Source organism: Pocillopora damicornis, chromosome 3 (genome assembly GCF_964200805.1).
Source record: "Pocillopora damicornis chromosome 3, jaPocDami1.2, whole genome shotgun sequence".
Classification (NCBI taxonomy): Eukaryota; Metazoa; Cnidaria; class Anthozoa; order Scleractinia; family Pocilloporidae; genus Pocillopora; species Pocillopora damicornis.
The window spans coordinates 15355043-15371088 of NC_142672.1; the positions used below are offsets into that span (position 1 = coordinate 15355043).

General features: G+C 39.0%; 1 protein-coding gene across 1 annotated transcript; it reads right to left on the bottom strand.

Annotated features, from left to right (window-relative positions):
• Window positions 1-1679: 1679 nt before the first annotated feature.
• Window positions 1680-15851, bottom strand: LOC113666975 (L-fucose kinase). The gene is made up of 28 exons (XM_089199475.1): window positions 15627-15851; window positions 14631-14782; window positions 14128-14178; window positions 13381-13521; window positions 12804-12876; window positions 12532-12632; window positions 12340-12420; window positions 11538-11657; window positions 11007-11208; window positions 10251-10393; window positions 9690-9794; window positions 9074-9133; window positions 8543-8671; window positions 8014-8112; window positions 7488-7732; window positions 6778-6992; window positions 6482-6630; window positions 6194-6255; window positions 6039-6123; window positions 5803-5866; window positions 5288-5384; window positions 4673-4708; window positions 4317-4417; window positions 3680-3872; window positions 3492-3610; window positions 2855-2911; window positions 2228-2328; window positions 1680-2056 (listed from the first exon to the last, which is right to left on the bottom strand). Exons 1-28 carry the CDS (start codon window positions 15709-15711, stop codon window positions 1943-1945), a joined length of 3180 nt encoding a protein of 1059 aa, XP_089055601.1. The 5' UTR covers window positions 15712-15851; the 3' UTR covers window positions 1680-1942.
• Between the last annotated feature and the right edge of the window lie 195 nt (window positions 15852-16046).

The window sequence follows — 16046 nt, forward strand, 5'->3', positions numbered from 1 at the left end:
TGATTGTAATATCATTCTGTAAGACTATATATTTTGTAACTTTAGCTTGTTTTTTTTTTTTTTTTTTTCTTTCAGTAGTCCTTATTTATCCAGATAGTTTATTTAGTTACTTTACAATTATTATATTATCTGTTATGACTGCTGTAACCTTTCCTCTCCGCCTGCCTCGTCTAGCTTTTGCTATTTGCGGGTGGAGATGGCAAAATGATTTGCATGAAATAAAGTATAGTGTGTGTGTGTGTGTGTGTGTGTGATGACCACCACAAACCGTATATAGGTTTCGGTGAGCAGAATAGACATGAGGGTTTTAGATAATAGCGTAAAAGGGTGCTTTTGATCGACATGGCAAATCCCTGAATTGAAAAAGGGGAACGGAAGAAAAGGGAAAAGCATGCAAAACGCCGGTGGAAGATCACGACAGAGCCTCAGGACAGCTGATCAGTTGGACGAATGTCGTAAAGGATGTGCATTAAGGATATTCTAAAGATCTGAGGTGACAGCACACAGGGTTTAGGAATGATGGTTCTTACGGCTTACGGTTAAAATATCGGCTAGTTTACGACTAGCGGTTAAGTTGTTTTCGTTGCTACTGAAAGGAAAATTTTTGTTGTTAACTTTTTACGACTCACAGTTATTATTTGTCAATTTTCAGGCCTTTTACAGCTAATTTTTTAATTCGATTAACCGAGGGTCTTAATGGGGTTAACCGCTAGCCGCTAGGCGAGAAAGATGACGATTTTTAACCATTACCTGTTAAATGTAAAATTTTCCTTTGAAACCAATGGGAGAAAAATAACCGTCAGCCGTTTACCCCATTGAGACCCTCTTCACACCATCGAGACCCTTTTTACTCCATTGAGACCCTCTTTACCCCATTGAGACCCTCTTCACACCATCGAGACCCTTTTTACCCCATTGAGACCCTCTTTACCCCATTGAGACCCTCTTCACAACATCGAGACCCTTTTTACCCCATTAAGACCCTCTTTACCCCATTGAGACTCTCTTTACCCCATCGAGACCCTCTTTACCCCACTGAGACCCTCTTTACCCCATCGAGACCCTCTTTACCCCATCGAGACCCTCTTTACCCCATTGAGACTCTCTTTACCCCATCGAGACCCTTTTTACCCCATTGAGACCCTCTTTACCCCATTGAGACCCTCTGTACCCCATTGAGACTCTCTCTACCCCATTGAGACCCTCTTTACCCCATCGAGACCCTCTTTACCCCATTGAGACCCTCTTTACCCCATTGAGACCCCCTTTTTACCCCATCGAGACCCTCTTTACCCCATTGAGACCCTCTTAACCCCATTGAGACCCTCTTTACCCCATCGAGACCCTCTTTACCCCATTGAGACCCTCTTTACCCTTTTGAAACCGTCCGTAAAGTGAAAGGGCTTTTCAGGACGTTTCTGAATGATATGCTGCTGAGGAATTTAAGTACCACATTGTTGTTGTATCACTAACAATTGTTTTTTTAGACACTATTAGATGCAAAGGGAAAAAAAGAAGTAAATATAGCATACAAACAATTTTTATTTAGTTGCTTCAAAAGATTACATTCTCTTAGTTGCTTTAATTCCATTACAGGTTAATTTCAAGTTTTGAAACTGCGCTCAGATTTGCAAAGATCATGAAATTTTGCTTCAAATTCAAACTTTATAGATTTTTATGTGACTATCTATAATTAATATATCAATTCCACATTTAGCATTAAAATTTCAAAATGGTAGAATATGTTCATAGACTAATATACATTCCCTAGCTATGTAATAAGTGTCCAACGAAAATTCTTTCTATCCTCCATTGTGCTTTATGAGACCATGGGTAGTCTTCTTGACTGTTCGTAGATCGTCTGCAACTGGCTATCATTCAGGTAACTGGCTTCCGGCTTGTCTGAGCAATCCCTAAGCTCAGTTGCTTCTGGTATCATGATTCATTGCAAGTGACACGCAGACTCTACAGGAAGCCCGTCCCAGTCTTCCTCTACTCTCACAGTGAGCCCGTCTAAGTCTATACTTGCTTCAAAAAACGCCAGCTCGTCTGAAGGCTGAAAAAAAAATCCAGTGTTGAGCAAACTAGAGTATTTTAAGGTAGCCGCGATTTTGCTGTTTTGGTGCACCATTATGGCCTCTGTGACGTCATGTGAGATGCTTCATAGAGTTGGAGTAGAGGAAGAGGTTTCTGGTGTACGAATCTTTAAATATTCAAGAAAGGTTACCTTGTTTCTTTCTATCACTGCCCTCACTTTATCCGCCATGGTGGGCTCTTTAGTATGAAGCACAAGAAAGCCTCCTCCTCCTGCACCCGTCAAAGTTTGTCCTATAATGAAGACATTTACAGAGGTGATGACTTCAGATCAATCCCCATCTCCCGGTATTACATCTCTTAGCTACTAAGAGTACTTGGTTGGTATCTGTTTCAAGCCGTATCCTACTTTCGTTGCCAAAATATATCATTAATCGCCATTATTCTCTTTCGAAAGTAAATGGAAGTAATTCTAAAGTGACGCTTTCGGCTTGCTGCCCTCGTAAGTCATTTAATTGACTTTTTCATTAAAAGACTCCTTTCCCAGATTTGTGTGCCCCACAGTAGATGTATCTTTTGTCTCTTATCTTGTCTTCTTATTCAGCACCACTAGTCACGGGTCCTTGCTTTTCTTCCGTAACCTATACTTCGGACCAAGAAGACAAGGTTACTGAGAGGCATACTCATGTTTGTAGTGCATGATATTCTGGCATTTATAGCAACTGTTCAGTGGTATAAAAATTCCCTTAGTCTAATCATAATTCCAAAGTTCACGATAGATTCTCAACGTATGTGTTGTTAATTATAGTCATTCACTGACCTAATACTAAAGGTTCTAGAGCTTTCATCATTTCGCTTATGCCTTTAGGTTCGGTTCCTGTTTGAGATCACGAAGCGCAAAGTTAGTTGAGTATTTTAAACTGGTTCATCTGAAGATTAATAAGCATAAGGTATATACCATATATCATCCCTAGATAAATTTGCGACTCTCTTTGTCTCTCAGTTTTCTTTGCCATCACGTCAAATGCTAGTCTTTTTTAGGACTTTTACCAGCAGAGTATATTAAATAATGAACCTGTAAAATTAGAGACGAATCACAGAATGAGTGGTTTTTAAGAGGGTCCCAATGGGGTTAACCGTTAGCCGTAAAACGGCCAAAATATTTAGCCGTTAGACGTAAAAATTGACAAATTTTAACTGTTAGTCGTAAAAAAAGTTAACCGTAAAAAATATCTCTGGTGGAAACAATGGAAAGGTGTCAACCGTTAGCCGGAAATTGGCCAAAATTTTAACCGATAGCCGTAAAAGCCATCACCCCATTGAGACCCTCTTTTAATACTTAGTTTACTAACTCGTCAGCGTTGAGTTGAGAAGCAAACAACCCATTTGTGACTGACGCTGCATTTTTGACTCCAGATGAGCACAAAAATAGGTGCTGCTTTTATACATTCACTCACCAGATGCCATGATACACTTCTGTTTCCTATAGCAGTTCATACACTCGCCGAGCTTTTCAATATTTCCTGGGGGAAAATGTCTCATGATAAAACATCGCATCACAAGGATTTTTTTTCGACTGAAAATTTATCAAATTAAAAATAGCAACAGCAAAAAAAAAAATGAAAATAAGAATCAGACGAAAAACCGGGGCAAAAACAGACATTTATTTGCACAAAGGATTTCGAAGATACTTTGCCGCAGCTTATGGTACGTTAAAAGGGTTTTACGGTGAGGAATCAGAGACACGTTAAACGTTCTGAATAACTGTTCGGATAATTTTTCGCTTGAAGGAAGAGTCACAATGTCCAGAAAGCAAATGCATGCCTTTAGAAGGGCACCTAAAAAAAAAAATTGCCCATTTTAACTAAAGAAAACGTAAAATTTTGGGAGGTCTTTTTATATTTATTCCTTTGAAATACAACCTGCAGTTAGGTTTAGACTATCTTTTTCTCTTGCGTTTGATTTTTCCCATTGCAAATAAAAGTTTTTTTGAAAATAAAAACGGAAGGAGTATGTGGTGGTACAGTGCACAAAGAATGCGCTAAAATCAGTATGCGTCAATTTTAGGAAGTACTAATAGCTCAACGAAAAAATACACCAACCAATATTTATGCGCGAAATTATGCAGTAACTGAATCACAGAGCAAATAATAAACCAGTTACTTGCAGGCTTTCAAAAGAGCAGCGCCTGATAGCAGAATGCCATTCATAGCAAATCTATCGAGCACATGGTGCGTGTACCAGTTTATTTCAATTTAGATTGATTATTTTACGATATTGACCTGGTGCATGTGGTTGGGTGAAATTTGCTAAGTCTGATAATTCCCTGCAGACAACTTTGACGCTATGCTCTCCTGAGTGAATCCCGAGAACTATTTCACACCTGTGGAATGAAGATTTACACATATCAATAAAGTCACCATAATGAATAACAAATAAGAACAAATAAGAGGCAGCTTTTTTTTGCGTTCGTAAGGCAGAGCGGATATTAGACGGTATTTGTACTTTTGTATCACTTTGAACGTACAACGAATATGCTCCAAAAAACAAGATTTGTCGGGGAATGATTCGTCTGAGACTTATACGCTAATATAGGAGTTTCACGAATATATAGGCTTACTACAAAATCAAAGCTTACTCCTGAATTTTCCTAACTCTGGCTCCAGTTACTTTCCACAATAGAGATCATAACAAACAATTTTTTAAGTACAAAAGTGATTACGTTATTCATGTACAATTGCTTTTAGAATTACAGAAGACATGAATGATGTATCATCCTTAGAAATAGTTATAGACAATGAAATATAATGTTATGGTTGTAAATCAGAGGTGCGAAGTAAAAAATCAAATTGAAACCCAAATAAGGTCAACACAGGTGTAATTTGTACATTTGAACGAGAACTTAAAATGCCGCTTGACCGAGAAGTGAACCAAATTGGAACTAAAGGCCAAGGCTCCCTCAATTTCTCGTTAGCCCATACATGCATAATGTGTCGCTAAGAACTAATCAAGCCAAAATAGGTCTGTAAGGTATCATTTTGAACTTTAAAACTTTGAAATGTCTCCAAAGAATTCTTCTTCGCAACTTTCTCTCAAATTTGCTGTTGACTGATTGATATTTACAAAATCCAATTTGACTTGGTCACGATGGATGCCACATTGACGTGGCAGTTTCAAGTAGTCTTCTATTGCTAGGGGAATTTGTCTAAGCGCTTTGCTGATGAGTTATTTCTTGAGAGTGTCAAATCTTACTTTTCCGTTTAGGTTAATGGCGACAGTTAGTACAGCTCCTCCATGTTCATACGTTATGGGTGGAGTGTCAGTCCAACAGCCAGATAAATCAGCCCGGGCTAAATTTGATATAAATGGCAAGTAATGTAGACGTTTAATTTGTACCATGGGTATGACGTCACGCAAAATAACATAACATAACATAGGGGTAACTACCGGTAAGTGACACTAATGTGGCAACTCATCTCGTACCCAGATCCTACCGGGTAACTGTTACTGAAATGAAGGAACTTGCAAACGCTTGTCCGTGGAAGATCTGAAGTATTTTAATGAATTGTAACACATTATCAATGAACAATGCATTCACAGCTTGCGAACAGGCCCTCATTATTGCCTTGTCTAACACTGATAATGAGGTAATATCAGAGCTAGACTTCCAGTAAACCTCTTCCCGACTGGTCTCCAATAATCTTCCCGTGGAGATACGGGCAGAGGGCCTGTTCGGAAGCTAATGTGTTCATTGGAAAAATCATTTACCAGGTGCCTCAGCTATCACCCAATGACCAATGGGAAGGGATTTGCATTTCTCAGTGACAAAAAACTGCAAAAGATCAGAATATTAGTAAGTACCAGAAATGCCTTCATATTAAAATGTATATTATGATTAGCTACATAGGTTTAGTTAGTTTCGTTTTTAAGTGAGTCATAATGAGGAAGGTCCATAATTTCAATGTTGAAAGTAAATGACAGGTACTAACAAGGAATAAGCGCACCTGTTTAGCTGTGAATACGGCCCTTCTTCTCAAAATCTGTTCCGCTCCTTCATAATGTCGAGCCGCTCGGATCAGTAAATCAGGTCTGCTGAATAACCAACAAGCATGTAAGTGTTTTTTTTTTCTCCTACAATTGACATGATTTTTATACTCGCCTGTCGAGCCAACGCGAGCGCTCCTCTGCGAGAGCTTTCACACCCGCAGGTATATCACCTTTCTATGAATGAAAAAAGAAGAGAGAGAAATAGGTGTGTAATTATACTCATTTTATACTATTGCCTAAGAAAGCTTATTTCACGAGATGCTTTCAAATGCACACAATTGGGGGGAAAAGTTTTTTAAGCAGACATAAATAATCAGTAATCAAAAGGATTCACACATATAAAAAGGCTTTATCCAGAGTCCCTTGCTTTGTTGATGATAGCTACCAATTTTACACTTACATCGAGAAGATCAAACGCATTCACCCAGGATTCATTACGAGCTGGTCCACTTCTCAGCCCAGCCCTCTCTCCTGCCATCACTCCCAACACGTCAGCAATACAGGCCAGGGTCCGTGCAACCACGCCTGGGGAGGTGGCGGTAGATGCAACTGGGGAATGGAAAAAATAATGAAAAGGTTGTTTGTTTTGACTCCGCACTAATTTGTTTTCAGACGCTCAACTAAACAGCGTTCTCTATGATTCCCTTTACATCAAATAATTTTAGCTAAGCTTGGTTCTTTTAAGCACGTGATTACCTTGATCTAAAATGTCCAAAGTATCTTTCGCGAAACCTTCTTTTACACAGCCCTTCAAAAAAGGCAGCAGGCAATCATTCGTGCAGTTTTTTAATGTGTTATTCACTTGCGCTTTTCCAATTTCAAACCATAGTTTTTTTCTCCATGCAAACTCTGATGACGAATCAATCAAGGACATGATTTCCTTCAGTGATAACCGAACTGAGGAGCGCCACCTAGAAAAAAACATCATAAGCTACTTTAGCCAAAAGCATCATGGGATTGTAAATAAAAGACTTGGTTAGAGGCCTAATTACGAGGAACCGAAAATTTTGCGAGACGGGTATCGCTTTCACCAAGGGGTTCATGGAAAAGTTTTACCAAGAATCTTATTTCCAATCTTTGAATCCAATTATTTTTAAGGGAGGGGGAGGGAAGAGGCTTACTCGATCCGCCTTCCATGTAGATGTGATAAGCCTGAGAATGAGAAGTGTTACACAGCAAAGGTCTTAAATAATTACGAAGAGAGAGCAATTTTTGAAGGCCTCGGTATAGGGTCAGAGCCTAAGGCCAGGGTTTTTCCTCCGACTTCTTTGAAATAACCCGATAACTGCAACTCGTACCGTTGAGCCAAGAGAACCTACTCCCAAGTCATACAGCTGGAGACCTTTGATAGCTTTGACCGCATGGAACTCACCCTTCCCCCCCTGTTATCTTCGTTTCAAACGCACCTCAAAATTACTTCTTCAAATCCATAAATACGATCTCCAAGAACGGATGGAAGACCATGTGTATCTGACCTCTTGACCTGGTTCTGATTTGGATCTGTTCTACTTTTTTCGGTTGAAAAGCTGGAAAACAGAATTTGTATAACAAGTTCCAAGACAGTGGGCGCTACATCTCTTTTCTCGTCGTGGAGGTTGAAATAAACAACAGGGAAGAGTTTCGCGTTCCAAAGACATCTCTCTTGTTCTGGCTGAAACAAACAAGCGGACATATTCGCATCACAAAAGCCGGTCTTGCATCATATGCTGATTACAACTTAATTCTTATTTATTTATTTTAAGTTACGTTGCTATTCTCAAAAGACAAAATAAAAGATTGAACAAGACAACACAAAAAGGAAACATTGGTGGATAATCAATCAACTACTCTAGTGCCAAGACCCTGCGGGACTGAAACACGTCACTGATTGTTACTGCATGGAACAGTACCAGGCTTACATAGCATGTTCCAACTGTGCGTATGCTGACTTACCACTCCGAGCCAAACTTCCTTAGAACTTATTCCGGCTCTGTCAAAAAAGTTCTTCCAAGGCGTGTTACAGAAAGTACTGTTAGGGGACATATATGGCACCTGCGGAGATCAGTTTAAGCCGAGTGTAAGTTATATCTATGCTCTGTTGTCAATCGTTATTGCTATTACTCATGCGGTTCTTTAACTTGTATAAAAACTGATATTGAAGATTGGACCGAGAGTTTGTTCTCTGAAATTTGTTATTGTTGCTGCAATTGTTTTCTTAGTTATCAATGCAAACTTTGTCAAAATGGCATTAGTCACAATAAGAGAAAATCGCCATCTCTATCCAATTCTTTGCAAAGTTCATTGAACATCTCCGCATTCAGAAACACAAGTACAGGTCCAAGATCCTCGAAGGGTGGATAACGCTACTCGCTGGGTATTTTTCCATCCGATAGCATTTTGTCAGTCCTTATTTGCTGGACAGTGATTTATTGCTGTATAGCGTTAAAAGCTCTTAAGCAACTGGGCATTGCAGAAATCTAACCTGTAAATCATCATGAACTCCAAATGCAACCAAAACCGTCTGTTGCTTTACATCAAGACCAGGGAGAGATATGTGACAGCGTATGATACACATATCGCTTGGAAAACTGAGTCCAAATAAAGAAAAGTCCTATGAAGATAAGAAAATTATTAAACCCTTCAAGTCCCCAGGTTTGACATTTGATTTGCAGTTTTCCATTCTACTCTCTTCTCCCTTTTGCTGCAATATAATTATTCCTTGTAAATTTGTTAAGGGAATTTGCAACGGTGTTACCATCCTATTGAAGGTAAATTCACCTGTTCTCATCGCCTTTCTGGATAATGAGTTGAAATTGTGAGGAAAATGAATATGCAAATTACTCTAAGACATTAGTATTTGCTGGCTTCTAACTGTGTACGACCATGAACTTAAGGCCCCTTTCCAATTTCGATTCTCTCGTGAAGCAGTGGCGATCTCCAAGTTGGTTTCTCGAGTACGTGTTTGTAAATTCCATCGTACTTCGATTGTAAGGAAGCATGACCACAGACATACCTCGAGGTCTTTCGAGGTAAGACCAATCAAGATAGACCCACATCCAAACTGCATACCACCCTGAAATAAAAAAACATCTCCACTTAGATAAAAGTATAGAAGGAAAAAATTAAAATAATAAAACCTGATAGAATTAGCCTCTAACAAGGATGAGCCCATTTAGACTCCTATTCATCGTGTTGACTATTTCAGTCAAATCAGTCTTTTCACAGACCATACATTTCCTCCTAAATCATCACCCAGAGCTCGACCGTAATTAAAAGCCGTAACAAATTAATTATAGGGTCACGCCTGTGCAATCAACTTCTGTTGAACTAACTATAAGTTATTATTATTATTTATTATTATTATTATTAATTATTAACTGTCGAGTTTTGGCTGCTTTCAAAATTCCTTAGAAGCTTGATGGAGTAGCTTCCATCTTGAGGTCTCAATTCCTAATTCTACCCTCCACATGCTAAGCAATCCTTTGCAATTTGGTAATGAGAATTTAGTGTTAAATTAACACTCTCTTCAGCGGGGTTTTTCTGTTTACAATACTAATTTACTTAAAGAAGCATCGAAAAGGGAAGTTAAATGTCGATCTTTTCCGGGATTTGAGTATTTACAAACTGACCTTCAAGTGACAGTGCGACACAACTGAATCCTTCCCTATTATGATGCTATCGTCAATGATGGAATTGATTACAACAGAAGAACCGTAGTCACTAGAACTGCCGCTCTGTACAAACAGAGGACAACAGAATGGCTTTAAGGACAGAACCAGACGTCGTATGGGAGGCAGGGGATAACATGTATAATAATAGAAAATAACTAATAAATAAGACTCCCCTCTACGCGGTCGTCCGATTTGTTAACACTAGCATGATTACAGACCGAATTGAACTCCACTCAATCCTATTACCATTGCTAATCCATGTGCAAGTTATTGAATTTCTTAACGGATCAGAATGGAGAGAGTGAGTTACTAAGTAAATGAGTGAATAGCTTAACCACATAATATGACTAATGTCATGCCATGAGGTAAAAAGGAGTACCGATGTCTTTTCTCCTTGTGTTTGAATAATGTGACATAAATATCTCTGGAAGGTAACTTGGTTGCGGCTGTGTGACACCATTCTGAAATGATTTTAATTTCAAACTTCGTTGATTCAGTAAGGAGATATTTCACACTTACAATACATGGGGTTACATGCGTGAGTCTATTGCAGTCAAATGACTTTCCACTGAAGTTAAGCAGGTTAGTGCTGCTAAGCATTTGTCTCCTGTAACATTCCCCAGAGGCCTTCATGTAATCAAGGGTTCCGTTTTCGATGAGAACTGTTCAGAACAAAATTTTTCTCAGTAATTTGTACACAGGCTATTTCCAGCATATTAGGGAGTTTTAGATCCACGTTTGTCTCTGAATACGTGTGATCGCAAACGTCTAGGAGTCACGTGACCAGACTCCAGTGGTCACGTTTGCCGTCCACGTTTGAACTTCGGGCAAGGCAGTTTCAGGTAGTTAAACTTCCTTGACCCTTTTTGTCTTCCTGTTCGAAAGTTATCACGTATTTCCTATAATTGTAAGTGAAGTGAAGTCTTTTCTTTGTAACCATTGTGTTTGGGACGCTAGAAAACCATTCTTTCAGCCACATTTTGTGCTTGAAGTAAAAGACCTCCACCCTTTGTGTAGTTCAAGATGGCGGCGCACATGTCAATTTTTTTCAGATGATATCCGACGTCGATCTAAAAGATTAAAACTTCTAACTTCTAACCACAAAGTGCTGACCGTGGTTTGACGTTTGCGGTGAATAATCCAAACGTGGATCTAAAACTCTTTATTAAAGCGCACCAACTCTAAGGCCTCAACGTCTCTGACTAGAAAGTGCGTTAAAGGAATGCCAGACCGCGGCAACGTTTTAAGTTGAATATTAAAAATATATCGCCAAACCTCCTTTTAGTTGTAATCCTCGGAGACTTTTCCAGAGCTGTGCTCTCGCGCTTCTCATCAACATCAGCTGGCTCTGATAACCCCTGCTTGTCTCATACCGAGTATTGCGGCGTCCGTACGAACCACTTCTTTCACCGCAAACAAAATCTGACTCCGTTACATCTTCAGCCAGGCAGAGAAGGATGTCAAAGATCATCGATAACTATCAGATGCAAGAAAAGTAATGGTCTCCAAAGCAAACTTATTCTTTTTTTCGAATTTATCCGGTATACTAAATGTGAACAGGGACTGATCTTGCCAGCGAGTTCCTTCCCAATTTCTTCAACTGAGCTATTCAAACCTATGCCTGGGCCCGACGAAGACTAGCAGATCCACATCTGAAGTAACCACATCCGGAGACAAACGATTATATTTTTCTTTTGAAATGTTATTTACCTTGATGACTAACCACAACCTACCTCACGATATAAGCCTTTAAGAATGTTGGGCAGCGTGTTTCATAAATTTTTATATGGGCACTAGCGACTTTACCTGGATTGGCTCCGCTCCGTTGTCCAGACTATAATAAGTGCACGCGTCCAGAGGATGAAAGACATGAAGATTTAGCATCTTTGATGCCACTTTGGCATTCATGTACACTGTACCAACGACCTGTTGATAAGACAGCCAAGGAATCATTAACTGAACCGTTAAAGATAATTTACCTTATATCAAATACCCTCTATCATTTAGCCAGTCACTTATTCCCTTCCTTTCGTTGCCAAAAAACGCCTGAATTAAAATAAGATGTCATTTGATGAAATTTCTCTCCCTTACGATTGGCCGAAAGCCTGCCATATAATCTGCAAATGAATTCCAAGAAATGATGCTTCTGTCAAATTAAGTACCGTCTAATGGTGAAACAGAGAATTAACTCTGAAGTGTAAATTAAAGTGCTATTTAAACCCATGAATAACCCATTGGGCGTTAGCCCTAATAAAGGGAAACAGGGAACCACACGAGGCAAAGAAGAAATCTTTTGACCTCGGTGGGAATCGAACCCACGACCTCCGGATTAGATCTACCGTTACTCTGCCGACTGAGCTACGAGGTCGCACAGAGAAAGTCGGGGACTTTCATTCATAAAACATTCATAAGTACCGTCTAAGTTTGTAGCGCGGATTACACGCTCTCAACGAAAACTTTTTCTTCCAAAAAAATTGGAATATTCGGGATCTACCCCTAATTGATTACAGAAGAGCTACGTTTAAGAAATTTTATATTCTTTGGTAAAGTACACATACTTATCGATTCTAAATTCTTTTCAACTTACGTGGAATGACCCCCAACTTACCACTGGCACTTTGCCGTTGCTAAGGGCACATTTTCTTATTTCGTCTTCAGTTTCTCGAAATATTATATCTTTTACTTTGCCCTGGAAAAGAACAAAGGGAAAAACCTGCTTTTTAATTTTGGTTCAAATAACTGATACCATGAAAAGCTTTCCAGTAGATAAATTACCCTTCAAAAGATTTGTCAGCCATACCTCCTCTCCCAGTTTCACAACCCCGTGATCCTTTGCATATTGCACATTTTCTTGAGAGAGAATCACGATAATTTCATCTGAAAGCTTGTTCCAATCAATTCCTTAGGAGTAACGACAGCGAATTAGACGGAAATGCGTGTAAAGTTGCACAAAGCTACACATATGTTCAATGTTTAAATAACTTTGATGTACCTGCAATTATCAAGTTTTCCAAGAAATGCTCACGTTCAATTTTCTTGCATTTGTTTGTTTTATTTAATTTTTGTACTTACTTTTTTGAGGATCCACGGACGGAAGCATATCTGCACTACAAATCCACACTCCCGCAGGGGCGTTTGCCGATAGCTATTTAAAGAAGAAACTTAATATAAAGTTAACAGAAGTAGTCCCATTTTAAAAACCCAAGTTTCCAAGCCGCTGAAAAGTATTCCATTAGATTATTCTCTTTAGCCATAATAGGTCTTTATATTTATCTTTATCAAAAGGCCTGCCACGTATGCTCCTTAAACAATATTATTTATTCAAAAACTGTTTTTTTTTAAAAGGGGGGGGAGGGGACTATTTAGAAAGCAGTAGCTGTTCATGAACCGCGTGTTGATTGATTTGCGTGAGCGGCTAGGTTACCGAGTTCTTTGCAAAATTGGCGGCGTCTATAACTGAAATTTTGTCACGTTGGGAGACAATATGGAGACCTTTAGATTGCACTTTGGAATCTAAAAACGCAGTAAGTAGTAGATTTTTGAAAATAATTTTTGACAACGAAGATAAATACTGCACGGTTCCCGAAGCAGACTTCTCCTTTGGATGTAAACGCATCATAGAAATACTTTACCACACACACTGTCTCACCGTCTCTGAGATAACATGGAGCATGTAGTCGAAGTTTGTCACCAGAGCATCGTACAGATTCTCTTTTGATTCTTCCGAATGTTTAGCAGGTAGAGTGTTAAAGAATCTTCCACAAGGACTAAATGGAAAATCCCCACCCTTCTGTTAGAAAGGAAAATGAAATAAAACGTCTTCAATTATTTTTGTACGGTCCTGACTCTGCCAATCACTCAGCCATTTCCCAAAAGGCGCAACACTTCTGTTTTAATTCGAGAGCAAGTGCACAGTTTTGGATAGGAAAATGATTCTTTACTCTCAAAGAATCAAAACTTATTTTCATGGCCACATTTTGAAAGAGAGGGTTTGCAGACTACGGAAGTGATTTGTTAGTAAGTTTGAACTAAGAAATGCCGATGAAAAATCCACATAAGCAACTGCAGTGAGGAAAAAATGGTGGATCACGGGCCATTTCTCTCTCGTCTTAAGAACTCTTCTGCGAAGTAAGTTCGCAAGAGCCAACTCAAAGCAGCGCTTGCTAAAGAAAGATGATCTGCTCCTCTTCAAATCGCTAGTTGCGTAGCCACTTACAACGCCTAATAAATACTCCCTTAGTCACAGTGTAGGGAAATAAGAAGCTTTAACATGAAATATCGTTACCAAATGAATGAATGTTCCCAGGTCGCTTCTGAGTTCTTATTGGAGAATGTAATCGTTCCCCTGATCATGCTCTTTATAAAACGCACCCTGTTAGATATAAACATCACTTACCATGTGCATTAGAAGAACGTTTGCGTTCTCTAGAACACTTTCATTAGCGACCTGAAAGAGTACAAGTTGTTATCATATGCGTTTATCAACACAAATAAGAACCTGAGGAACATTAGTCCGTACCGTGATTTATTTCGCTTTTTGCCAAACACAACGCCAAAAAAATCGATTTATTTTTAAGAGGTATATTGGCAGAGCCCTTACCAGCGGTGACGTTTCTAATGCCCTCAAATTTGTAGAAAAACTCGAAATAGTAATTAAGTCCCTCTACTTTTCATTTTTTGTCCGGCACTCATCTATTTAGTTTACTTCGGTTATTGAGCGGTCACCTCGCCACTTCTGAATTAAGACATTTAAAATGATTGTGTGCCCATCGAATATTGTTGCACAAGACGCCAGCAAGTTGTGCATAAGTCCTGAATGACCACTTTGTTTGTTTGCCACCAAACCCTTTACAGTAGATTACTCATTAGAAGGAAAAGAAGACATTATTTGACCCAAACCTGAAAACCAGCTTTAGCGCTAAGATGCTCAGTGACAACTAACAAAGCATTCAGCGTAGCCCCACCACTTCCAACACCCCCTCTGGGGTCCTCAAGAGCCAACACCAGTGTATCTTTGCTAATCAATCCCTTACTTTGACGAAGTTCAAGTTCTGTCGGAGAAAATGTTTCAACAGTTATGAACACTTACTTTTTGTACCGGTTAGCCCGAAGAAATTTTGAAGTTTATTTAATAATGGTAATAGACAGAAATTTCTATATGGTCGCCGGTATAGTAACACACTTGGGATGTTGGGAAAGGACGAGAATCGTTTGTAAATCACTCGGCTCCGGCTCGTGATTTAAAAAATTTTGCTCCTGTTCTCCCAACATGCCAAGAGTGTTATTATGTCAGTATACCGACAGAAAGTGCAATATATTGCTTGAAGATTTCATGACATTTGAACCCTAATATTTGTCGAATGGCTAGCATACACGTTAAAGTGAGGACAAAGAAAGTTCTTTTCTTAAGCATCGTACGTAAGTATACATAAATTTTTGGAAAGACATGATAGTCTGCGGTTGCTTAGACACGCTCAACTCACTTGAGCAATGCAGTTGTGCCAAGTTACATTTTTGAAACGACACCGAAATGGGTTCTTATCTAAACGGAGTACACTAAACGCAATTGATAAGCAAAAAAGAATCTTCTCCTTGTCAATGTTTTTCATGTATGGCTGCTCAAACAAGAATCGCAAAAATCACTTTCCTTTAGAAAGTTCAGTGACCTTTATCCACTAAAATTTGTTCTCGCAAGACAAGAAGAATCGCCAATCCGCAAAATAGAAATTCCGTGTAATGTTCATGCTGAATGGCAATTTATTTATTTTGAACAAGAGCTCTCGGACTAATCCTCGCTTGTTCAGTGAGGACCTGTTACGCGAACATATTAATCTTACATTCAATTTTTTTTGAACCACAATTAAAACAGACTGTAAGCTCTTAACAATGTTTTACCTGTCTGGAGAACCCTTGCACTCGTTTTGTTTTGACAGGTCAAAACTATCGCAGTCCAGGAGGTTTTTACCGCGGTTTCATCCATGGCTTAATCGGCAATGGAAACTAATATTTTCTTAAAGTGGTCGAGAAGTGATGTTCTCTGGAGTAGAGAACTAGTTTCATTGAGTGCTATAAATGATAGATGTGAAGTCACTCATTTTCATAACAAAGACAAACAGCCAGTCGTTTTGATGAAGAAAATTAAAGATGTTTGAAGGTTTTCTCACATAATGTAAAGATAATTCTGTAATCCACCACAGTTGCCCTTGACGATGTCAAAGGTTTTTGTTTAGATTCTGTACGGTTTGATTGCTCGTTTGAAAGTAATCCTGTATGGAAATTCGTTATTGATGGTGATTCAAATAAAGATTCCAACTG